Source organism: Bufo gargarizans, chromosome 3 (assembly GCF_014858855.1).
Source record: "Bufo gargarizans isolate SCDJY-AF-19 chromosome 3, ASM1485885v1, whole genome shotgun sequence".
NCBI lineage: Eukaryota > Metazoa > Chordata > Amphibia > Anura > Bufonidae > Bufo > Bufo gargarizans.
Window position 1 is genome coordinate 287,767,469 of NC_058082.1, and position 27,402 is coordinate 287,794,870.

The 27,402-nt window shown below is 41.4% G+C and overlaps 1 protein-coding gene across 10 annotated transcripts in view; it reads left to right on the forward strand.

The window, feature by feature from the left end:
• BCAS3 (BCAS3 microtubule associated cell migration factor) overlaps positions 1 to 27,402 on the forward strand; it is a 1,183,153-nt gene that overhangs the window by 619,794 nt on the left and 535,957 nt on the right. For all 10 annotated transcript variants that reach the window (XM_044286261.1, XM_044286253.1, XM_044286262.1 and 7 more), the window contains one exon: positions 18,010 to 18,110. In XM_044286261.1, coding sequence (XP_044142196.1) covers positions 18,010 to 18,110 — 101 coding nt within the window. The remainder of the gene's footprint in view (positions 1 to 18,009; positions 18,111 to 27,402) is intronic.

Genomic DNA, 27,402 nt, shown 5'->3' on the forward strand with positions numbered 1-27,402 from the left:
CCTAGGCTATAAGAAGATTGCCAACACACTGAAACTGAGCTGCAGCATGATGGCCAAGACCATACAGAGGTTTAACAAGACAGGTTCTACTCAGAACAGGCCTCACCTAGGTCGACCAAAGAAGTTGAGTGCATGTGCCCATCGTCATATCTAGACGTATGAGTGCTGCCAGCATTGCTGCAGAGGTTAAAGGGGTGGGGGGTCAGCCTGTCAGTTCTCAGACCATATGCTGCATACTGCATCAAATTGGTCTGCATGGCTGTCATCCCAGAAGGAAACCTCTTCTAAGGCCTTATGCACACGCACGTATTTTCTTTCTGTGTCCGCTCCATTTTTTTTTTCAGACTGTATACGGAACCAGTCATTTCAATGGGTCCGCAAAAGAAACGGAAATTACTCCGTGTGCATACCGTTTTCCGTATGTCGCATCCATGGATCGGATCCGCAAAACACATACGGACGTCTGTATGGAGCCTTACAGGGGGGTGATCAATGACAGGGGGGTGATCACCGCATATAGACTCCCTGATCACCCCCCTGTCATTGATCACCCCCCTGTAAGGCTCCTTTTAGAATTTTTTTTGGCACAAGTTAGCGGAAATTGTTTTTTGTTTTTTCTTACAAAGTCTCATATTCCACTAACTTGTGTCGAAAAATAAAATCTCACATGAACTCACCACACCCCTCACGGAATCCAAATGCGTAAAATTTTTAGGCATTTATATTCCAGACTTCTTCTCACGCTTTAGGGCCCCTAAAATGCTAGGGCAGTATAAATACCCCACATGTGACCCCATTTCGGAAAGAAGACACCCCAAGGTATTCGCTGAGGGGCAAATTGAGTCCATGAAAGATTTAACTTTTTGTCCCAAGTTAGCGGAAAGGGAGAATTTCCACTAACTTGTTCCTCCCAAAAAAATCTTCTATGAACTCGCCATGCCCCTCATTGAATACCTTGGGGTGTCTTCTTTCCAAAATGTGGTCACATGTGGGGTTTTTATACTGCCCTGGCATTTTAGAGGAGCCCTAAAGCGTGAGAAGTCTGGAATCCAAATGTCTAAAAATGCCCTCCTTAAAGGAATTTGGGCCCCTTTGCGAAAGTAGGCTGCAAAAAAGTGTCACACATGTGGTATCGCCGTACTCAGGAGAAGTTGGGGAATGTGTTTTGGGGTGTCTTTTTACATATACCCATGCTGGGTGAGATAAATATCTTGGTCAAATGCCAACTTTGTATAAAAAAAAAATGGGAAAAGTTGTCTTTTGCCGAGATATTACTCTCACCCAGCATGGGTATATGTAAAATGACACCACAAAACACCTTGCCCAACTTCTCCGGCGATACCAGATGTGTGACACTTTTTTGCAGCCTAGGTGGGCAAAGGGGCTGACATTCCAAAGAGCACATTTAGGATTTCACAGGGCTTTTTTTACACATTTTGATTTCAAACTACTTCTCACGCATTATGGCCCCTAAAAAGCCAGGGCAGTATAACTACCCCACACGTGACCCCATTTTGGAAAGAAGACACCCCAAGGTATTCCGTGAGGGGCATGGCGAGTTCCTAGAATTTTTTATTTTTTGTCAAAAGTTAGTGGAATATGAGACTTTGTAAGAAAAAAAAAATCATAATTTTCCACTAACTTGTGACAAAAAATAAAAAATTCTAGGAACTCGCCATGCCCCTCACGGAATACCTTGGGGTGTCTTCTTTCCAAAATGGGGTCACGTGTGGGGTAGTTATACTGCCCTGGCTTTTTAGGGGCCATAATGCGTGAGAAGTAGTTTGAAATCAAAATGTGTAAAAAAAGCCCTGTGAAATCCTAAATGTGCTCTTTGGAATGTCAGCCCCTTTGCCCACCTAGGCTGCAAAAAAGTGTCACACATCTGGTATCGCCGGAGAAGTTGGGCAAGGTGTTTTGTGGTGTCATTTTACATATACCCATGCTGGGTGAGAGTAATATCTCGGCAAAAGACAACTTTTCCCATTTTTTTTTTATACAAAGTTGGCATTTGACCAAGATATTTATCTCACCCAGCATGGGTATATGTAAAAAGACACCCCAAAACACATTCCCCAACTTCTCCTGAGTACGGCGATACCACATGTGTGACACTTTTTTGCCGCCTAGGTGGGCAAAGGGGCACACATTCCAAAGAGCACCTTTAGGATTTCACAGGTCATTTGTTACACATTTTGATTGCAAGCTTCTTCTCACGCATCTGGGCCCCTAAAATGCCAGGGCAGTATAACTACCCCAGAAGTGACCCCATTTTGGAAAGAAGACACCCCAAGGTATTTTGTGATGGGCATAGTGAGTTCATGGAAGTTTTAATTTTTTGTCACAAGTTAGTGGAATATGAGACTTTGTAAGAAAAAAAAAAAATCATCATTTTCCGCTAACTTGTGACAAAAAAGTTCTATGAACTCACTATGCCCATCAGCGAATGTCTTAGGGTGTCTACTTTCCGAAATGGGGTCATTTGTGGGGTTTTTCTACTGTCTGGGCATTGTAGAACCTCAGGAAACATGACAGGTGCTCAGAAAGTCAGAGCTGCTTCAAAAAGCAGAAATTCACATTTTTGGACCATAGTTTGTAAACGCTATAACTTTTACCCAAACCATTTTTTTTTACCCAAACCATTTTTTTTTATCAAAGACATGTAGAACAATAAATTTTGAGAAATGTATATATAGATGTCGTTTTAAAAAAAAAAAATTACAACTGAAAGTGAAAAATTTCATTTTTTGGCAATAATTTCGTTAAATTTCGATTAATAACAAAAAAAGTAAAAATGTCAGCAGCAATGAAATACCACCATATGAAAGCTCTATTAGTGAGAAGAAAAGGAGGTAAAATTAATTTGGGTGGTAAGCTGCATGACCGAGCAATAAACAGTGAAAGTAGTGTAGTGCAGAATTGTAAAAAGTGGTCTGGTCATTAAGGGTGTTTAAGCTAGGGGGGGCTGAGGTGGTTAAAAGGACAAATCTGTGCAAAGATGTGGATTAATTGTCATTTTCTGTCAGGTAGTCACACGTTGTGATGGCAAAGGCAAAAAAACTCTTTTTGAACGTGGTCGGGTTGTTGAACTGCATAAGCAGGGTCTCTCACAGAACGCCATCGCTGCTGAGGTGGAACGCAGTAAGACAGTCATTTGGAATTTCTTAAATGATCCTGAGGGTTATGGAACAAAAAGTGGAAGACCCCAAAACAATTTCACCAGCACTGAGCTGGAGGATCCAATTGGCTATCCTTCAAGACACTGGATGATCCTCCACCCAAATTAAGGCCCTTACTGGTGCTGACTGCAGCCCCAAAACCATCAGATGGCATCTGAGACTGAAGGGCTTCAAAAACCAAAAACGTCTTCAAAGACTTCTTCTCCTTGAACGCCACAGAACTGCTCGTTTGGACTTTGCAAGAGAGCACCAAACATGGGACATTCAAAGGTGGAAGAAAGTTTTATTCCTGATGGTCCTGATAGTTTCCAATGCTACTGGCATGACAAGCAGATCCCACCTGAGATGTCTTCTACGCGCCACAGTGGAGGGGGCACCATAATGGTCTGGGGTGCTTTTTCCTTCAGTCGAACAATGGAGCTTCAGGAAGTGCAGGGGCGTCAAACGGCCGCTGGCTATGTCCAGATGTTGCAGAGAGCATTCCTCACGAGTGAGGGCCCTCGTCTGTGTGGTAACAACTGGGTTTTTCAACAGGACAACGCTACAGTACACAATGCTCGCAGGACAAGGGACTTCTTCCAGGTGAATAACATCACTCTTTTGGCCCATCCTGCGTGTTCCCCTGATCTAAATCCAATTGAGAACCTTTGGGGATGGATGGCAAGGGAAGTTTACAAAAATAGACAACAGTTTCAGACAGTAGATGGCCTTCGTGCGGCCATCTTCACCACTTGAAGACATTTTCCCACTCACCTCATGGAAACGCTTGCATCAAGCATGCCGAAATATGTTTGGAAGTTGGATTTCTGTTTTGGGGGGGTTTAGTTTTTTTTTGGAGGCGTGGTCCTAAACTTTTGATCAGTTGAAAAACAGCCTGTTTCAGTTCATTCATTGTTTTCATTAAATTGAATGCTCAAAAAATGTTTTGGCTCACTCCCATTTCTTCTTGTTGCATGTTAAAGCTCTACTTGGAACCTTGTTAAGATCCAGCCATGCTAAATATGATTTTTTGCCATTTTTCAAGTGGTCTTAAACTTTTGATCAGGACTATATATATATATATATATATACATATACATATATATATATATATATATATATATATATATATACTAGATGAAGGACCCGTATTTCGTTACTTCGCTTGGGTAGATTTAATCTACTTCATTTAATGTTTGTATGTGTCGTTAAAAGATATCAACACTATCCACTATAACAGTGACATCTACAGCACCCCGCTCCCAAAACAGTTACCCCCCCCAGAATGCCCTGTCCCTAAAAATTGGACCTCCACAGCAGCCTACTCCCATTGATGGCCGGGCGCCATAGTTAGTGTCCATGGGTTCCCCCCGATAGGGACAGTCGGCCATGATGTGTCTAGGCTCTTGACACTGCCAACAGACCATCGGAGCTGGGTCTGCAGGGAGTACATCCCGAGCGGGCCTTGCTGGCACCGACCGCCTGATCAAGGGTGGAGATTTCTGGGGTTAAACTGGCCCCCTCCCAACATAACCCCCCTGTAGATTTCTGGTGGCCTCATAGCGCTCCACCAGGTCGACCATCTCTAGGGCATTAGCAGGAGACACCTGGCCGATCCAGTGCTGGAGAGGGTACGGCAAAGCCCTCCAGAACACATCAGCCAACAGACGGTCCAGCATAGTATTGGGACTCAGTACGTCAGGCTGCAGCCATTTTTGCAACCGGTGTAGCAGATCATAATACTGCGGTCTGGCAGGTTTAGCCGGGTTAAATTCTCTTTAATGCACCCGCTGGGCCCGAACCAACACATTCACTCCCAGTCTTGCCAGAATCTCACCTTTTACGGTCGGGTAGTCGGCTTCTTGCACATCTAGTAAGTTAAGAAACACCTGCTGGGGTCCGGATGCCAGGAACAAAGCAACAACCTCAGCCCATTGCTCTTGGGGTAGCTTCTCCCTCACGGCCACCTTTTAAAACACCACCAGATAGGTCTCGACGTCGTCTGCAGGGTTCATCTTGGGGATCGCCACACGGACATCTTTCCAGGCATTGTGGATGTTCTGAGTTGCTCCTGCCACTTGTAACGCCATCACATGCTGTAATAGCAGCTGGTTGGTTTCCTGCCGCTGCTTGTTAGCCTCCCGCTGCTGAAAGTTAGCCTCCATGAGGGCTTTCACGACCGCCTCTATTTTGTCAGGAGACACAGGTTTTAACCATGCCGGCTTAATATAGAACATACACCGGTGCCCTGGAGAAAACAAACATTTTCGGCCTTCAGGCCAGCCTCACTGCGTGTGCCCGCATCCTCCACCAATTGTGGGGATTCAATCTGGTAGGCAGGTTAGCGGACGCAGTATAGAGGCAACCACAAAGTCTTTAACCACCTCCCGTCCGCACGTTGACTTTAAGGCTGGGTTCAGACCTGAGCGTTTTACAGCGCGTTCCTACGCGCTGTAAAACGCTCAACAGGCAAGAACCAATGATTCCCTATGAGAATGGCTCTCACCTGAGCGTTTTACAGCGCGTACGATCGCGCTGTAAAACGCCCGATGCCCCAAGAAGTACAGGAGCTTCTTTGGGGCGTCTTGCCGCGCATTCCCGTACATAGACTTCAGCGGGAACGCGCGACAATGGGCGTTCGCTTGTCTCTGTATGCGCGATTGCAAACTCCCGTACAATCGCGCATACATAGCGTACGCTCAGGTCTGAACCCAGCGTTACTGTCCGGAAGGTGGTTCTCCATCTCTGAATTGACGTTCTGGATCAGAGATCGCACGTGCACGCTAATCGTGCAGCTGAAGATCAGGTTGCCCGCTGTCAGTGACATCAGGGCAACCCTTAGAGAAGGCAGGGACAGTTCCCAGGTCTCCCTGCCTTCTAGAACGCTGTATACACAGCGCTCTCCGAGCGCTGTGTATACAGTGCAGGAAGCGCTATGCGCTTCCTATTCCAGCCTGGTGGTCATGTGACCGCCGGGGCCAGGAGAGTGCAGGCGCTGTGAGGTCCTTCACAGATCTCGATCAGCCCTGCACTGAGGCTGTACAGCACAGTATAGTGCTATACAGCCTCTCTGGTGGTGTATTTCCACTGTAACTGGGGCTACTATGTCAGCCCCAGTTACAGGAGAGATCAATAGTGGGAAAAAAAAAAAAAAAAGTGAAGTTAAATGGTCCCCAGAGGTCTTGTATGAACTTATGGGGGACGAAAAGTGTAAAATAAAAAAAGAAAGTGTTAAAATTAAAATAAAGGTTTCACATGTAAGAGAAAAAAAAATCCCCAAGTAAGGACTATAAAAATTTTTTTTATAGAGCCGACCATGACTGTCGGCTCTATAAATATATCACATGATCCACCCAGTCCGATCAACACCATACAAAATTCTAAATAAAAACTGTGTCAACTGTGTCACCTTACATCACAAAAAGTGCAAAACCAAGTGATCAAAAAGGGGTATGTCCCACAAAATGGTACCAACAAAACAGTCACCTCATTCCGCAAAAAATTAGCCCCTACATAAGAAAATCGCTAAAAAAAACAAAAACAAAACTATAGCTCTCAGAACATGGAGACACTAAAACATAATTTCATGGGTTTACAAAATGCTATTATTGTGTTAAAGTGAAATAAATTAAAAAAGTATACATATTAGATATCACCGCGTCCGTAACAACTAGCTCTATAAAAATATCACATGACCTAACCCCTCGGTTGAACACCGTAAAAAAAAAATAATAAAAGCTGTGTCAAAAAAGCAATTTTTGTCACCTTACATCACAAAAAGTGCAACACCAGATGATGAAAAAGGCATATGTCCCACAAAATGGTACCAATAAAACCGTCACTTCATCCCGCAAAAAATGAGCCCCTACGTAAGAAAATTATTTAAAAATAAAAAAACTATAGTTCTCAGAACATAGACACATTAAAACATATTTTTTTGTTTCGAAAATGCTATTATTGTGTAAAACGTAAATAAATAAGAAAAAGTATACATATTAGGTATCTCCACATCCGTAACAATCTGCTCTATAAAAATGTCACTTGGCCAAACCCCTCAGGTGAACACTGTAAAAATAAATAAATAAATAAAAACTGTGCTAAAACAACCAATTTTTTGGTCACCTTGCCCCATAATGTGTTATAATGAATTATCAAAAAGTCATATGTTTTCAAAAATAGTACCAATAAAACTGGCACCGTATCCCCTAGTTTCCAAAATGGGGTCACATCGGGGGGCTTCAAATGGGACATGGCATCTAAAAACCATGTGGCGCTCCTTTTCTTCTGTACCCTGCCGTGCGCCCATACAGCAGTTTATGACCACATGTGGGGTATTTTTGTATTTACCATTTTTGGTAAATTTGGAAGTTTTTCATAAATAAAGGTGAAATATATTGACTCAAATTTATGACTAGCATGGAGTACAATGTGTCACGAGAAAACAATCTCTGAATGGCTTGGATAAGTTGAAGTGTTCCAAAGTTATTGCCACATAAAGTGAGATATGTCAGATTTGCAAAATTAGGCCTGGCCAGGAAGTGGGCAAATGGCCCAGATGTGAAGTGGTTAACTTAAAGTGTTCAGTGTTTATTCACACAGAAGGCAAAACAAAATAACAGTTCACAGTCTTGGTGTTCGTTCACACCATGGAAAGTCCACTTAACAAAACATTCACCTTGTTAGCAGTTTTTCTTCATCGGTCCCTAGCAGGCTTTAGGAGCCTGTTTTCCAGCATGCGGCTCTCAGCCATTTAGCACGGCACACTTCTTCAGATCCCAAAACACAGAGACTCCACAGCTTCACTGTGAGATGGAGGATAATACACCCCACCTGACAGTGCTGACTGCAATTTATAAGCCTCCCAGGACCTGGCCTGGAACGTGGGGAGAAGCCACCCACCCAGCACTTTGGCTACTCCCAGTAAGAGCCATCCTGGATCAGCTTTACAGCCATACTAACCAGCTGAAGTGTCAGACTGCAATAATGACATTTTAGGAAAAAAAAACCTTGTTCCTTCCTACAATATATATATACCACAATTTACATAATTTTGCGTGGCCTATTGTGTTGGCCCAGCAGACTATACTTTCCTATAAATTAAAATGAAAAGTTATATACCAACATATACCATCTCAAAGGTTGTGCAAAATAACAATACGTTGCGGATATGTGCTTGTGTTTGTATATAGTCCAACTCTTAGGCTACTTTCACACTAGCGTTAAAGTTTTCTGGTATTGAGTTCCGTCATAGGGTCTCAATTCCGGAAAGAAAAAACTCTTCAGTTTTGTCCCCATTCTTTGTCAATGGGGACAAAACTGAACTGAACAGAACACTCCAAAATGCATTCCGTTCCGCTTAGTTTCGTTCCCAGACTGGAGAGCAAACCGTAACATGTTGTATTTTGCTTTTCGTCCTGGGAAAAAACAGATCCGGCATTATCCCCAATGCAAGTCAATGGGGACAGATCCGTTTTCTCTGCCACAATAGACTTTCAATGAAGTTAATGACGGATCCGTTTTGGCAATGTTAAAGAAATGTTAACCACTTAAGGACCACAGGTTTATACCCCCCTAGTGACCAGGCCCTTTTTTACAAATCGGCACTCCACAACTTTAGCGGTTTATTGCTCGGTCATGCAACTTACCACCCAAATTAATTTTACCTCCTTTTCTTCTCACTAATAGAGCTTTCATTTGGTGGTATTTCATTGCTGCTGACATTTTTACTTTTCTTGTTATTAATCGAAATGTAATGATTTTTTTTTGCAAAAAAATGACATTTTTCACTTTCAGTTGTAAAATTTAGCAAAAAAAACGACATCCATATATAAATTTTTCGCTAAATTTATTGTTCTACATGTCTTTGATTAAAAAAAAATGTTTGGGTAAAAAAAAAAAATGGTTTGGGTAAAAGTTATAGCATTTACAAACTATGGTACAAAAATGTGAATTTCCGCTTTTTGAAGCAGCTCTGACTTTCTGAGCACCTGTCATGTTTCCTGAGTAGAAAGTAAAGTAGGCACCCTAAGGTATTCGCTGATGGGCATAGTGAGTTCCTAGAACTTTTTATTTTTTGTCACAAGTTAGCGGAAAATGATGCTTTATTATTATTATATTTTTTTTCTTACAAAGTCTCATATTCCACTAACTTGTGACAAAAAATAAAAACTTCCATGAACTCACTATGCCCATCACGAAATACCTTGGGGTGTCTTCTTTCCAAAATGGGGTCACTTGTCGGGTAGTTATACTGCCCTGGCATTCTAGGGGCCCTAATGTGTGGTTAGTAGTTTGAAATCAAAATGTGTAAAAAAATGGCCTGTGAAATCCGAAAGGTGCTCTTTGGAATGTGTGCCCCTTTGCCCACCTAGGCGGCAAAAAAGTGACACACATCTGGTATTGCCGTACTCAGGAGAAGTTGGGGAATGTGTTTTGGGGTGTCATTTTACATATACCCATGCTGGGTGAGAGAAATATCTTGGCAAAAGACAACTTTTCCCATTTTTTTATACACAGTTGGCATTTGACCAAGATATTTATATCACCCAGCATGGGTATATGTAAAATGACACCCCAAAACACATTGCCCAACTTCTCCTGAGTACGGCGATACCAGATGTGTGACACTTTTTTGCAGCCAAGGTGGGCAAAGGGGCCCACATTCCAAAGAGCACCTTTAGGATTTCACCGGCCATTTTTTACAGATTTTGATTTCAAACTACTAACCACACATTAGGGCCCCTAAATTGCCCCTAAATTCAGACGTCCGCATGTGTTTTGCGGATCCGATCCATGTATCCGTGGATCCGTAAAAAATCATACGGACGTCTGAATGGAGCCTTACAGGGGGGTGATCAATGACAGGGGGGTGATCACCCCCCTGTCATTGATCACCCCCCCCTGTAAGGCACCCTTTAGACATTTTTTTGGGCCCAAGTTAGCGGAAAGTTTTTGTTTGTTTTAGTTTTTTCTTACTAAGTCTCATATTCCACTAACTTGTGTCAAAAAATAAAATCTCACATGAACTCACCATACCCCTCACGGAATCCAAATGCGTAAATTTTTTTTGACATTTATATTCCAGACTTCTTCTGACGTTGTAGGGACCCCACATGTGACCCCATTCCGGAAAGAAGACACCCCAAGGTATTCGCTGAGGGGCATATTGAGTCCATGAAAGATTGAAATTTTTGCGATACCAGATGTGTGTCACTTTTTTGCCGCCTAGGTGGGCAAAGGGGCACACATTCCAAAGAGCACCTTTCAGATTTCACAGGTCCTTTTTTACACATTTTGATTTCAAACTACTTACCACACATTAGGGCCCCTAATTTATCAAAACAGCGTCTAATATACCTGTTAGGGGTTAAAAAAATCACATCTCCAGCCTGCCAGCGAGCGATCGCTGCTGGCAGGCTGGAGATCCACTCGCTTACCTTCCGTTCCTGTGAGCGCGCGCGCGTTCACAGGAAATCTCGGCTCACGCGAGATGACGCCTATTGACGTTAGTGTGACCTGGGAGAGCCGCCGCGATGACGCCTTTCGGCGTTAGCGTGGCGGAAAGCGGTTAAAGATAATACAACCAGATCCGTTCATAACAAATGCAGATGGTTGTATTATGAGTAACGGAAGCGTTTTTGCTGGACCCTGCCGGATCCAGCAAAAACGCTAGTGTGAAAGTAGCTTTAGTTTGTGATGTCTTTCTGGAGCTCAAGCGTTTCTGTGCTATGTACTCTATCATATTTCTCTTCTAAAACATTTGTGTACATGTTTTTTATGAGATTGTGTCAACTTTGTAGATTTTGTGATTCCCTTACAGACAAGTTTCCCTATTGGTCACTAAGACCGTGTTTCTGAATAGCCCAGTTGCAATGTGCCACAGCTTTTACAGCAGTTTTATCAGTCTACAGGGATATACTGGTGTAAGAGCTTTTTCATTGAATGTACTAACACAACTTCATGATCTAATAAAAGTTGCCACAGCTTGCTTGGTAGCCAAGTTTCTCTGGAATCAGTGTATTAACTTTGCTGTTATTAACAGACGGATACTTTTATATATTTTTTAAAACGTTGAATGCTGCATCAAGATCTTGTATGGTTAAGTTTAAACTCAGCTGCCCCTTTTGTGAACTTGCCGCTAGGACTTTTTAATTGAAGCAAGCATGAGACCGTACATGCTCACATTATTTCCTCCTGGTAGGAATGCACTATATTCAGTTTTTCTGAAAAACTAAGAAAGCAAGAAGCAGAAAGCAATGATGTTGGGTGCATGCTGACTTCAAATGCCCGTGCTACAGCCAGCATATGATTTGTTGAGAATTTACATAAGTATGCATGACTGTTGCAAATATGTGGCAAAAATACTTTGTGCCACCAATACTTTGATCACCAAAGATGTAGGCAGGCACTCCCAGTTGCTACACCCACAAAGGATATATTGAAAGATAAAATAATGGTGTGTGAAAGAACAGCAGGCAAAGACAGACAAACAGTATTAAAACACCTAATAATGCACTTGACAGGAATAACCAAGGTGAGGTCCATGATAAGTCCAAACCCCCAAAACCACCCCTCCACAAAGATTGGTGTGCTGAGCTGAAACATAAAGCATCCAAATATGACTTTAAGGGTCCATTCACATGTCCGTTTTTTCTTTCCTGATCTGTTCCGTTTTTTGCGGAACAGATCTGGACCAGATCTGGACCCATTCATTTTCAATGGGCCCTGAAAAAAATCGGACAGCACAATGTGTGCTGTCCGTTTCCGTTGTTCCGTTCCGCATGTCCGAAAAAATATAAAACATGTCCTATTCTTTTCCGCAAATATCGGATCCTGGTACAATACAAAGTCAATGGATCCGCAAAAAACGGAAGACATCCGTATGTCATTACGTATGTCATCCGTTTTATGCGGATTCCGTTCCTGGAAATTAAATCCTGCAAACAGAAACTTTTTTTTTTTCAACTTTTTTTTCAAAGAAATCAAAACAACTTTATTTGCTTATTGAAATTTATACATGTTTCCGTTTTTTGCGGATCCTCAAAAAACGGATGACATACGGAAACATTTTCAGGAACAACGGATCCGCAAAAAACGGACCGAAATTCGGGATATAGAAAAATACTGACGTGTGAATGTAGCCTTAGGCTCCATTCACACGTCCGCAACCTGTTTTGCGGATACACAGAGCCACGGATCCGCAAAACACGGAAAGCGGCAATGTGCGTTCCGCATTTTGCGGACCGCACATTGCCGACACTAATAGAATATGCCTGTTCTTGTCCGCAATTGCAGACAAGAATAGGACATGTTCTATTTTTTTGCGGAAACGGAAGCACGGATGCGGAAGTGCGGATCCGCAAATGTGGATGCGGACAGCACATTCCGCCCCCATTGAAAATGAATGGGTCTGCACCCGTTCCGCAAAATTGCGGAACAGATGCGGATCCATTTTGCGGACGTGTGAATGGACCCTTAGTATGGTGATTTATATGTTTTAGCTCAGGAGCACCAGTCTTTGGTTCATTTCAGTCTTCTGATGGTCCTTTTTTCAGGTCATCCTCAAACTAAGAAAATTGTAGACATCCCTTGGATTCTAACATTTTTCACAACGTGGTTTTGTAAAGAAGACAGTACAAGCCCTCACCAATGACCACTACCATTGCTTCTTTACCACAAGGATGAAAATTTTATGTAGAAATCATGAAACTGATTTCCCTGTATTTAGGATCCCCTGACTTATAGTTTTCTTCCCAAGTTTTGCAGAATGATAGCATGAATGTCACCCTGTTAAAGAGCACATCACATTCCTGAAATTAGTTTTAAATGTATACTAATTTCTGAGCAGCAATTCATAGTATGCATCGGCGGGGGTCCGACACCTGGGACCCCTGACGATCAGCTGTTAGAAAAGGCAGCAGTGCTCCTGGAGCGCCGCTGCCTTCTCAAACAGCTGATCGCCAGGGTTCCCGGGTGTCGGACCCCCGCCGATCAGATGCTGATGATCTATCCAGAGGATAGGTCATCAGTTTAAACAAACTGCAGAACCCCTTTAAGGAAATGTTTCAGGTGGATTGATGCATAAAAGGGGACTGTGACACTGGGTCATATCTTTTAGGCTACTTTCACACTCGCATTTTGGGCAGATCTGTCATGGATATTCAAAAACTGATCCATTACAATAATACAATACAACCGCATGCATCCATCACGAACGGATCCATTTGTATTATTTGTAACATAGTCAAGACGGATCCGTCATGAACTCCTTTGAAAGTCAATGGGAGACGGATCAGTTTTCTATTGTGCCAGCTTGTGTCAGAAAAAACAGATTCGTCCCCATTGACTTACATTGTGTGCCAGTATGGATCAGTTTGGCTCCACTTCGTCAGGCGGACAGCAAAATGCTGCAGGCAGTGTTTTGGTGTCCCCCTCCAGAGCGAAATGGTGACTGAACGGAGGCAAACTGATGCATTCTGAGCGGATCCTTTTGCATTCAGAATGCATTAGGGCACAACTGTTCCGTTTTAGACCGCTTGTGAGAGCCCTGAACGGATCTCACAAACGGAAAGCCAAAACGCCAGTGTGAAAGTAGACTTATACATAATGTATTAAAAATAAATAAAGAGTTGATACCCGGGCTGCCGCTTCAATAAATCAGATGTACCATGTAATTAAAATATTACATGTAACTAATGTTGGTCACTGCTGGGTTCGTATAAAGGGTTACTAAAATATATATATATATATATATAAAAAAAGAAGGACATATATATGTATGTATCTTCCGCGATCACTCAAAAACGCAATCATCAATTTCAACTAAACTTGGTATACACATCCCTTGCTACCTGGAAAGAAATCTTGTGAAAGGGCAGCTGCTATGGAGGTCACTGTTAAATGGGCGGGCACTGTGGAGGTCACTGTTAAAGGGGCGGGCATTGTGGAGGTCACTGTTAAAGGGGCGGGCACTGTTAAAGTCACTGTTAAAGGGGCAGGCACTGTATAGGTCACTGTTAAAGGGGCAGGCACTGTAGAGGTCACCGTTAAAGGGGCAGGCATTGTGGAGGTCACTGTTAAAGGGGTGGGCACTGTTGAGATCACTGTTAAAGGGGCGGGCACTGTGGAGTTCACTGTTAAAGGGGCTAGCTGAAGGTGAGCAGTAGTAATTGCTAAAATGTAACTTTTAATAAGACTAATAAAAGTCAAGAACTAGATAAAAGCAGGGTGATGACTCTGTATTAGGAGGTCATTAGGGTCTGGTAGCCTGTGTAGGGCATATTAGGGTCAGTGTAGAATTAGACCCCTCACCTAAAATTACCAGGTAGATTATCCGTTGGAAACATCATCAACAGCGCCGGACTTCATCTGATGCTACCTGTTCCGAAGCTTTATCCATATCATGCCAACTCGATGATTGATTTGATGTGAGATAACTGAGAAGGGCATGACAGAAATGGGACGTACCATAGCACACCTACCATGCTTTGAAGCTACGTCTATATGCTGTTGAACCAACACTTTTGTAAGAAATATCTATCTCTTACCGGCTCTAACTGTTTATACTCTATGCGGGGCCCTGATTGTACTCATATTTATGTGTGGTCTTTTTTCGGACTTTGTTTTGTGTACTTGAGGCTTGACAAACTTCTTGAGTGTGCTTTTATTTAGTGCTCGACTTTTATTAGTTTTATTAAAAGTTATGTTTTAGCAATTACTATTGCTCCCCTTCAGCTAGCTTATCTTTTGGCAGTAGATTAAGGGCGGTACACTCCTGTACCCCCCCCCCCCCCCTATAGGGGCACTCTTTGCAGATCTCCCACTGTTAAAGGGGCGTTCACTGTGGAAGTCACTGTTAAGGGGGCGAGCACTGGAGAGGTCACTGTTAAAGGGGCGGGCACTGTGGAGGTCACTGTTAAGGGGGCAGGGGCCACTATTGAAGGGGCATCTGCTGTAGATGTCACTGTTAAAGGGGCAGACACTGTGGAGGTCACTGTTAAGGAGAGGGCCCCTGAGGAGGTCACTGTCAAGGGAGTGGGGGTGCTGTGAAACTCACTGTTAAAGGGGCGGACTGCTGTAAAGGTCAAAGTTAAGGGGATGGGCTGCTGTGGAGGTCCCATTTTAAAAAGGCTGGGCACTTTGGGGGGGGGGGGTCAGTGTTAAGGGGTGGGGGGCTGTGGAGTTCACTGTTATGAGGGATACTGTTGATATATTTTAATGACACACCCAAACATTAAGTGAAATAGATTTAATATACCCGTGCGAAGCCGGGTCCTTCTGCTAGTACCAAATAAAATATACCCGCGCTGACAATGACTTAAAGAATCAAGATAGTCTAGTACTTGCCGTTGATGGTATGATTTAAATCCTGCTTTAGTTTTAAAAATAAAAGGGCTTGCCAAATGGAGTGGAATACAGCGAGATCTTCAGCTCCTGCGGTCAGCAGCATGCGGCTCCGGCCGGCAGCTCGCGTGCGCAAGGGGAAGCCCGGCAGGTAATTACAGGAGAATGAGCCTTCAGTGTGATGTCACACGCTCCTACGGATACCTCCTAGGTTCATACTTCCTTCCAGCGCGTTTCGGAATGCACGGATTCCTTCATCAGGGATGAGTGTGATTCATTCAACTGGGAATTTATAGGCATTCGTCTCCATGGTAACCATCCTCTTTCCATAAAAAACGTATATCGCTCTAATCCAAGCCTACTTTCTGTCCCTCTTCTTGTCTTACACATCCTGGACAGAGGAGATCTTCACTTTACTAAGGAAAGTCCCTACTCCTATGAATCTCTTTATAATATTCCATATTAAATTCCTATTTATATAAAGCTAATATCTTCTCTAGTATTTCCAACAAATTCTACTCCCCTTATTTGCTATACATATATACGGTATATCATATAAATATACATATAGGTTTTACATCGCCATGTCTATTCCTCTATTTCAATACAGAATATATATTAATTGGAAAGCAAATAGTTCTATCTCCTGATTTAATCATGTGGGTGCAAGACTATTAAAATTGTAAGTCCGTTCACTTTCCTTCCTAGACATGCGTTTAATGTATTCCCCCCTTCTTGGGTCTGGTTTTATCTGTTCTATACCCCCAAAGGTGGATCCATTAAAGTCCCCTCCATGTTTTTCCATGCAATGTCTTGAGAGTGGATGACCCTCAAATTTCTTGTTAATATTCCTAATGTGTTCCCCATTCTAGTTTGTTCTTCCCAGATAAAATTTGTCACAGGAGCATCTGATGTAATAGATGACTCCCATAGAGTGACAAGTGAGATAGCTATTAATTTTATATTTTTTCAGTTCATTTTTCAATTCCATAATGGGTTTTTACATTTCAAAAGTTGACAAGCTTTGCAGGTTTTACAAGTAAAAAAAAATATTTTTATTATAATTTTTATTTATTTTTGTATTTATTTGAATAGAGGGAGCCACTAGATTGCCTAGGTTCCTAGCTTTTCCCAAAAAATATATAGGGTATTGTTATAGTTTTTCTCCTATTGTTTTGTCTTGTTTCAGAATATCCCAATGACGTCTATTTATTTATTTTTTTACTTTGTAATTATGGGAACTCTAAAATCTATTTCATCTTTTCCCTTTTTCTCAATTTTGTTGTCCTTCTTTTGTATTAACATATTCCGATCAATTTGCTTTACTTCTTGTTTAATTTTTGCTAACTCATTTGATCTATATCCTTTTTCTTCAGATTTCATATGGAGATTATTTACTTCCTTCTCAAATTGTTCTATTGTGGTACAATTCCTTCTTAGCCTAATATATTGACTCCGAGGGATATTAGTCTGGAGTGAGTCCCCTCCTGGAGTGAGTCCCCTCCTTTCCATATAAGAATAATATCATCAATGAACCTCTTCCAGAGGACCAGATTTGCGCAGAGTGCGCCATTAGGGTAGATGGCGAATTCCTCCCATCTCCCCATATACAGATTGGCAGATCGGCGCGAATCTGGTCCCCATTGCGGTTCCCGACGTCTGCAAATAAAAAGTGTTCTCATATTAAAATAATTGTGGTTTAAAATAAATGTCATACAGTCCCGAATGAACTGGATCTGTTCATTTGGTATTCTTTTTTCTTTATTCAAAAAGTATTCTACGGCCTCCCTTCCTTTATTATTTTCTATTATTGTGTAAAGGGATGTGACATCTAAAGTACCTATAACGTAGTCATTTTTCCATTCTATAGTTTCCAATATTTGTAAAATGTGTTTCGTGTCTTTCAAATATGCTGGGAGTTTTTGAACATAGTTCTGTAAGAGAACGTCCACATATTTAGCCCTCATGCACACGACCGTATGTATTTTGAAGTCAGCAAAAAACGGATCCGCAAAAAATACGGATGACGTCTGTGTGCATTCCGGATTTTGCGGAATGGAACAGCTGGCCCCTAATAGAACAGTCCGTAATGCGGACAATAATAGGACATGTTCTATTTTTTTGGTGGAACGGAAATACGGACATACGGAAATGGAATGCACACAGAGTACCTTAAGTTTTTTTTTGCTGACCCATTGAAATGACTGGTTCCGTATACAGTCAGCGAAAAATGGAACGGACACGGAGAGGAAATACGTGTGTGTGCATGAGCCCTTAGACAAATTTGAGGTTAGGCTTCCAATTCCTGATATTATAGGCCTACCATGGTGATTGTTGTCTGCTGCCTCCACCTCTCCCTTTCTTCTGTTAAACATTGAGAGAGAGAAACTGCAGCTTTGTCTCCACCTCCATCTTTTCTATTTTCGGTTTTACAGCAGAATGATTTTTTTGGACGCAGGTAACATTATAGTCATTTATTTATAATTTGGAAATATTTTTTCTTTTTCAGTGGTGCCACCTGGAAGTCCTGGTCCCCTCACACGGCATGGCTCATATGATAGCTTAGCCTCAGACCACAGTGGCCAGGATGATGAAGAATGGCTTTCACAGGTAAATAGTTGTCTTTTTTTATTTTTTTTATTATACACTGGATCTGCAGAAAAACATGGTCAAGTTTAAACTTACTGATCTTCCAGTGATGTTTTCATGTTTTTAATTAAAAACAATTCTGCTTGATGATTTTTTTTTTTATGTTATTCCTCACATTTGCTATAGTATTAAACTTTACCTCAACATCTAAACTTAGATTTGCTTCTATGTAGCACAGAGACTTCTCTATGCTATACACATTTAGAGACTGCTACTAGTCAGGTGTCAGATAAGCTCAGGTGTTAAAACAACTTCCACTTTTCTGCTCCTTAGGCCCCTTTCACCCGCACTGAATCCGGACCCATTCATTTCTATGGGGCTGTGCACATAAGCGGTGATTTTCACGCATCACTTGTGCGTTGCGTGAAAATCGCAGCAAGCTCTATATTGTGCGCGGGCCCCATAGAAGTGAATGGGGCTGCGTGAAAATTGCAAGCATCCACAAGCAAGTGCGGATGCGGTGCGATTTTCACGCATGGTTGCTAGGTGACGATCAGGATGGGGACCCGATCTTTATTATTTTCCCTTATAACATGGTTATAAGGGAAAATAATAAAATTTACACAACACCGATCTCAAACGCAAACTTCTGTGAAGAAGTCCGGGTTCGGATCTGGGTACTAAACATGCCGATTTTTCTCATGTGTGTGCAAAACGCATTAAAATGCTTTGCACTCACGCATCCTATCTGGCCTTAGGGTGGTGTCACACAGAACCTTTTGTGGCAGTTTTTGATGCAGTTTTTTGACCAAAGTGATAAATGGATTGGAAGGGAATGGCAAATTTAAAGAAAAGACTTGCCTTCCTGCTGGCTCCACTTCTGGTTTTAGCTAAAAAAAAAAACGGCATCAAAAACTTTTACACAAAGCTGTGTGTGATCCCACCCTAAAGGATTGGCTTTCATTCACTGTATAATGAAAAGTTGTATAACTAAAAAAAGTTTTATTTCTAAAATACATTTTATGACAACTTTTTGCTTTTTTCAGGATATTAACAAGGACCTGTCACCACAAAATTCTATGCAATCTCAAAACATCATGTTATAGAGCAGAAGAAGCTGAACAGATTGATATAGTTTTGTCGGAAAAGATTCAGTAAAACTTATAATTTATTCATTTATATCTTTGCTTTTTTTGACTTCCTATGAAGAACTATCAGTAGAGAGATAAGATCTTATTAGTGACTGACAGTTGTCTCTGTATGCACACAGTGCCATCAATCACTGATAGTACCCTCTCCCTGTACCTATAGTTGTTAGAAAAAGCAAAGATATAAATGTAAAGATTTCTGGTTTTACAGAATCTTTACCCATATATATATATATATATATATATATATATATGTGGACGATAATTCAGGGCAGCACTCCAAGTAGAAAAAGTTGGGTGCCGGCGGAACGAACACCTTACCAAGGTGTATGATATAGAAATAGAAAACACCGCAGCACATCCGTTGGTGAAAATAGTGGATCTTTATTCACCCAAGCTTGGGTGAATAAAGATCCACTATTTTCACCAACGGATGTGCTGCAGTGTTTTCTATTTCTATATATATATACATATATATATAGAGAAACCTAGAATGTGTCGGCAGATAAGAACCATTTGGCCCATCTAGCCTGCCCAATATACGGAATACTATGGATAGCCCCTGACCCTATCTTCTATGAAGGATGGCCTTATGCCTATCCCATGCATGCTTAAACTCTTCCACTGTATTTGCAGCTACCACTTCTGCAGGAAGGCTATTCCATGCATCCGCTACTCTGTCAGTAAAGTAATATATAGTCCAGAAAATGAACGGCACTCCAGTAGATCATAAACAAATGACTCCTTTAATCACCCGCACGGGTGATTAAAGGAGTCATCTGTTTATGATCTACTGGAGTGCCGTTCATTTTCTGGACTGTTTTTTGGGGTAAGAAGCCTATTCCCTCAAGAACGTGCACCCAACTTTGCACTATTTGCCAGTGCCGCCATTTTTCTCAGATTATATATATACAAAAGAAAAAAAACACCAGCAGCACCATCCAAGAAAAAAAGAGAAGGGAACGGGTGCAGAGCCCAAGTATGGCAATAGGTGCTTACCCACTGGTATAGAAAGAAAAATTGGACTGCACCCCTGTAGACTTTCCAAATAGTCAGTGAAGAAACTTTATTTACCCATAAAGTGGCACACAGCGACGTTTCGGCTCATACATGAGCCTTTCTCAAGCGATTTATCAAATCGTTGTTTTACACAATAAAAGCACACAGCCATCTAGAAACCCATGTCCACAGCTCTGTACACAAAATCCCGGTGACAGGTTCCCTTTAAGTTATCTTGAAATATCTAATGTTTTCATATCTTGTCCAAGGCAATGCATTTGATGCTTTTTGGCAGCAGAGAGATCCTTTTTCTTTCCCATATTGCTTGAAACCTGTGGCCTGCTTAATGATATGGAATGTCCTTCTTAAGTAGTTTTTCTTTAATTTGGCTCACCTGGCAAACTAATTATCACAAGTGTTTGAGATTGATTTCAGTGATCCAAAGAGCTCTGAGACACAATACCTCCATGAGTTCAATTGAAAAACAAAAAAGTAAATCTTTATCAAAGTTACATCCAATTTGCATAATAATGTGGCCTATGATTCAGTGGCGACTCTAGGAACAATATATAGGGGGGGGGGGGCACATAAGATACCACAGTCACAAATGGGGGGGCACTAATAATTTTCACCACTTAATCATACTACTGAAAAGAACAAATTAAGTATATATAAATAAGATTACAAAATACAAGTGTATTGCTGTATGCAGGGATACCTGATGTTAAATCCCCGAGCCGCATTCTTTTCTGCCTCTGCAAGCCATGCTATGCTGAAATACACGGGCAGCCATTGGCAGTGCTGCCTTCTCCCTCCCAGCCAATATCAGCTGAGGTGGGCGGGGGAAGATTTACTTGGCTGTCGACTGCCGAGGAGGCCGTAGTAAAGCGGGGGGGGGGGGGGGGGGCAAGGAATACCCTCGCCCCCCTGTAGCGACGCCTATGCATATGAATATGGGCCACTGTTCTTATATGGAATGCAGTTCATTAATGAGCAACTTTGTCTCAACAGCACTTGTTTAATAATGTAATTGGTACATGCCGTGTATCAAAGTCTTCATCTACATCAATAAATAACCTCTTAAAGGCAGTAGTCACTGCTTCCTGCTGCATAGGATAACTTCCTCTGTAAATGTTTGAAACATCTAAGACATCCCCCCTTCCTATGGGAATCTGCTTAACTGGTTGGGTTGTGTTACAGGCACAACAACATTTAGCGATTGTAGGGATACAAGGTGTTGCAATTATCTTCCTCCAGGTTTCTCTGGTCCGTCTTTTAAATGTCAGCTTGTGCAGTAAATACCGAAGCGGCGCTGCTGGATTGAAGAATCGCTAGCTGCTCATGTAACTACAGTGCTGTGAAAATATATTTGCTCTTCATCCGATTTCATCTATTTTTGCTGATTTGTCAGATTTAAATGTCTCAGATCATAGAGCACGAGTAAACGCAAAATGCAGCTTTTACATGATCATTCCATTTAGTGCAAAGCGCAGGAATAGTTGTGTGGCTGGGGCAACTCCCTGGGAAGTCAGTGGCTGCCATATAGGCACTTGACCCCAACACACAACTCACACTAGGATGAAAAAAGTAATTGCCCTCATAAACCTTCACATCTGTATTAGAATCTCTTTAGAACATGACATCATGTGCTGCTTTTTAAGAGGTTCTAGTCCAGTGATGGCAGTCCAGCTGTGGTGAAACTACGACTCCCAGCATGCTCTATTTATTTATATAGAGTTCTGAGAGCAGCAAAGCAAGAGGGGCATCTTGGGAGTCGTAGTTTTACCACAGCTGGAGTGCCGGAGGTTAGCCATCACTGTTTTAGTCTGTTTCATGTTGTCAGAGAGGTTTTACTTAACTCCTTGCCGACGCAGAACAAGAATGCTCGTCCTAACTAGCCAGTACGCATTAGAACAAGCATTAACCGGCTTTTCCTTGCACGTGCCATTGATCTGCTGCAGGGGCCTGGCTGTTACTGAAAACCCCAATTCCGGTAGATTAACCCCCTATATGCTGTGATCAACGCTGACCGCGGTATATAGTAGGTTCACAGAGGGAGCTCCCTTTCTCACCTGATTGGATTCCTGTGCTGCAATGATGGGGTCCCGATGTTTGCCATGGCAGCCCCAAACCTTGCAAAGGCCTTGGGGCCAAGCAGCTACAGGGACCTATGAGGCCCAGGCCCCAGGTGGGGCTTCATAGGTGAACTGTCAGTGTAGTACACTGACAGTCAATGCAGTACAATTCAGAATGTATTGTACTGCATTGAAACAAGGATCAGACAATAAAATGCTGAAGTCCCATAGTGGTACAAAAATAGAAAGGTGAAAAAAGTTTTTTTTTTTTACAATAAAAAATTTCAACTTTAAAGTAAAAAGAACCCTTTACAATAATCAAGCTATGTAGAATAAAAAAAAAAATGGTAAAAAAAATATAAAAATAGACATATTAGGTATCACTGCGTCCGTAAAGTCAGGCTGTATAAAAATATCTCATGTTCTACCCTGTCAGGTATAAGCCAGAAAAAAAAAAAAAAAAATGTTGCCACAAAAATAGCAATTTTTTTGTTCACCTAGCCTTACAAAAAGCATAATAGTAAAAGTATTACGTACCCCAAAATGGCACTAATGAAAAACTCAACTCATCCCCCACACAAGCCAATTGGCAGAAATATTTTAAAAAAATTGCCAAGAAAAAACTGAATTTTTTTCTAAAAAGCTTTTATTTTGTAAGATTGCGAAAAAGAAAAAAAAGACATATTAAGTATCGTCACATCCGTAACGACCGGCTGTATAAAAATCTCACATGATCTACCCTGTCAGATGAACACTTTTAAATAAAAACGGTGTCAAAACAGTCATTGTTTGTCACCATGCCTTACAAAAAGTGTAATAGCAAGCGATCAAAATGTACTCTGTACCCCAAAATGGTACCAATGAAAACCTCAACTCATCCTGCAAAAAATGAGCCCCCATACAAGACGCAGCAGGAAAAAAAAATTGTTCTCACAAAATACTTTGTGTAAAAGTGGCAAAACTTTAAAAAAAATATATAAAATTGGTATCTCTGTAATCATACTGACCAACAGAATAAAGATAATGTGTAATTTTTCCCACACTGTGTTTGCCGCAATAACGAAACCTAAAAAGCAATAAACATGAATGCCAAATGTAAAAAAAAAAAAGAAGAAAGGAATAAAGCACTTATTAAGTTGGTATTGCTTACACTGAGTGTGGTACACTGTACATTCACCTGGTAGGGTTGTTCTTGGAGGCACAACAGCATCAGACTGCCCCGCCCCCCCAGAGTACCAGAGGATCCTCCAGTGGGTCCAGGCTCTGATACCATAATGGGCCCAAAGGTCCAGGAGAAAAACTAAACATTTAGACATCCAAAAACATCCAAATCTATTAGACTTTATTGATGATATGGGGTTTGGGCCCTGAGAATAATTTCCTCTGGTAGGCCCAAGAAACCCCAGTCTGACCTTGGGGCACAACATCTTATAGGGAACTGCTGGGATGTCATAGAAACATGACATCATTTTTCTTCATTGGGTACAATGACCTCCCCCACCCCACACACTAGCACACACTAACTGAAATGAGGGGGCATTGTGTCTCTTTGTTTCTGCTCGGCTCTGCAAGTCAGGGGTGTATGGATTCATAAAAAGGCTACAGACCTACCTTCAATCTGTACATTACCCCCTTCATTATTCAATGGAAATTGAGCAGAGCTCAAGAGAACAAAGTATAGCCCTCATCTGATCTCCATACAAAAGAAGAAAAAAGGATCTTCACCTTGGCAATGCCCCTGGGTATTCCTAAGAGAATGTTTTAGTATGAAATGGGGTCTTTTATTTTCTATAATACAGTACTAGTCGGTAAGGGTGTGGAATATAACTTGAGTCTCTTTTTTTCTGACGTCTAAAATACATAGCAGCTCTCTTTAATCACACCCTAGCTAATGCATTCCTCTGTGATCACACATTGTAGCATGAAATAATAACTTTTCTTGCATCTATCCTTGGACCAAATGTCCTTTCTTGCATTGATTAATATGACAAGATGTTTCAGAGCATAGTGAGATTCCGCACTTCTGCTCCTTGGAGCAGAAGATGTTCTTTGTTCTGTAAAACAATAGGTAAGAGCTTGGCTAAAGTAAACACCTGAGTACAGTGAAGCACAGCGCAAGGATTTTAATGGTGCAAATTCCCTATATGTATGTTACCTTGATGGCATGCCTATGTGAGATATACAAGATGTAGCTGTAGGAAGCTATAAGAGGAAGTCCAATCTTTGACCAAAGAGCATTTAATTGTGTATATTTCAAGGACTTCATAAACAAAAGCCTGGAAATCCTACATCTATGCCGCAAAATTGCAAATATGTGGGATATAATTGTGTTCTCAGACAAGAGAAAAAAGCAAAACCCAAAAACTTAGACACTAGACTTGACCTAATGTCCTCCATACAAGAGAATTTTAAGAGCTCAAGCCACAAAAGTTTATCATAACATGTCACTTTATTACAGGCAAAGTGGTATATCCAGAAAGATATTATAAGTTTTAATAAATGCAGTAGTTCTCAAAAAACATCCTCAGGCATATACAATCATCTACAGTCAGATCATAGAGCTATTTAATCCCTCTTCCCCCCTGCATTTCCCGATCTAAACACAATGTTGGCTAGAGAAATCCTTTCATCCTGGGTTACATTTTAATTTTCCCAGTTTTTCAGGCGGAGTGCTGTAGTCTTCTACTACCATTATGTTGCAGATTAATTTTCTAATCCATTTATTAAATTGGCCATAAACAATCCAAACTTCATTTACATGATCATTCATCAGGGCAAATTTAGCAAATAAATGATTGTTTTAGCCAGCCGATGACAGACTACATCATCTGGAAAGAAGTTGTCTGGATTTACAATTTTTTCACTATTCCATGTACGATCTGCTCCCAAAAATATTGTTCATCCGTAGCCTGTTGTCCAGTGGAATACCGTTAATGGAGGAAAACCATGCAACTACTATGGAGCCCAGGGAGAGGAGGCCCAATGCTTAACTCCATCTTTCTCTTCAGGATGTAAAAACACTGCATTTTCCAGCAGCCACCATTAGGGGAAGCTCTGTGCAAGCAGAGGATTACAGTAACTGTATAAATTCCTATGCACCTAGCTCCCTCTAGTGGTGGCTGCAGGCAGCTGGCTTTGTAATAGACAGGAAGCAGGAGATTTATCTGTCTTTTTATGCTATATGGTGTTCAGAATGAGAACCATATTTATGAAGCATGTGTTCAGCTTTACTGATGTAGAGGTCAGATAAAGTGGGTGAGGACAGGTGTCACTTTTTTATTACAATTTATTTGTAATTGAAATTTCTTCCACTTTATAAAAAAAATGGCAATTCATCAGAAATCTAGGGCGTTGTGCTTTGCATTCTGCAGTGCATGGGAGTGATTGATGCACACAAACTTGGAAACTGAGTCGGTCAGAGGGGGCCCTATGAGATCTGTGCATGGCCCTGCTGTAACTAAAAATGTGTCGTCAGTTTTCATGACTGTAATGGCCAATGTACAGTAAAATGCATATGGCTGCATACTTATAATGAACAGTCATCAGACAATCATTCATTTAACAGTTGCTCAACCATCAACCTACCTTCACTTATCTTATGTACACTTCTGTGTGTACATTCTGCTGCTGTCTGTAGGTGAGATGATTTGTGCTGTAGTAAAATTGTAGAGGTTGGTAAATGCTACATACATGAATAAATTAGTGACAACATATGGCCCTCTAAGCTTCTTCTCCTCTACTTTACTAAGCAAAAACGTAACCAGAAAATATGTAGTATTCTGGTTTAGACAGAGCACCCAGCTATATAATAGACAGCTTTATCAGGATATAACTCTGTGGATATAAGAAACCAGTATCATTTACCAGTAGTTCGATACAATAGCATATTATAACAGTTCCAGAGAGCGGCCCCCAGCAAACATTTTCCCTGAAGTATCCCTGTACATAATAGAGGGTGCCTATAGTACAGAGCTTGCCCCCTCCATGATGCCTGTGTTTTCAACCCAGGATAAAAGCTTGATATTTGAGGAACCAAATAACAAGAGAGAGGGAGTAACCAGAGTTAGGCCCACTCTTTCCATGGGACCAGTAGTAGCCCAGTAATCTATTTCTATGCTACATAAATCTTTGGTTGTTGTTTTTGTGAGACCACCCTTTAAGGCTTATTTACCACTTAAAACTGAGAAAAACCAATTTAATTCTATAAGTTGGACATACCTGTAAATTGCTATCATCCCAGATAAAAAATTCTATTGGAATAGTAAATATCACTTTTGTGGTATATATCTTAAAGATCAATTACAATATTATATGTCCTTTACAAGATAACAGTAAAGCAAAACGATAAAAGCAAAGTAGCTAGAAATGTGAGTGTGCCACGCTGTACATAAACTTTCATTCTCTGTTACAACTCCTGCCCTGACATTATATACATTACATATTTGACAGCCAGACAGATAGATGTAGCCACAGAACATGTGCAGATATTCTTGTAGAAAACTGCCAAGCTCAGTGAAAATGGCTGCAACTTTGGTGGGGGAACTGAAAAGTTTTCCTCTTGCCAGCAATGTTCAGCTCTTTCCACTATACTGGTTTTTAGCTTTCTTTTCGGCATCAAATATTGTCACAGAATTTATTGAGAAAGCCTGCCCTTCACTTCAACTTTTCAATTAGAACAGTGGGTAATGTGTGTTGTCAGTGTGAAGTAGATACAATATGTTTGTCCTGCACACAACAGGAGAGTGAATAGGAACATCTGGCCATAGCCTCGATTAAACTGCAAAGGCATCTGTTTACCTCTCGGCTCTGTGACACTGATGGTTCTGAGCTTAAAATATACAGGATCCTTTATCGTTGGCCTAATTTGCACTGCCTCATGAAGTACAGGCTACGCAAGAAATGAAAATCTCTCAGGGCAACCCAAGAACTGGCGAGAAACAAAAGGTAGCAGCAGAGAGGCTCTTGTACCCTCAGAACCTTCAAGGCTCATAAATCTAACAACATATTCAAAATTCTTGACCGGACAAATCCTCGGAGCTGGGCTGTGAGTAATTTATAGTGGTGGAGAAAAAAGTGTTTCCACGGGCACAT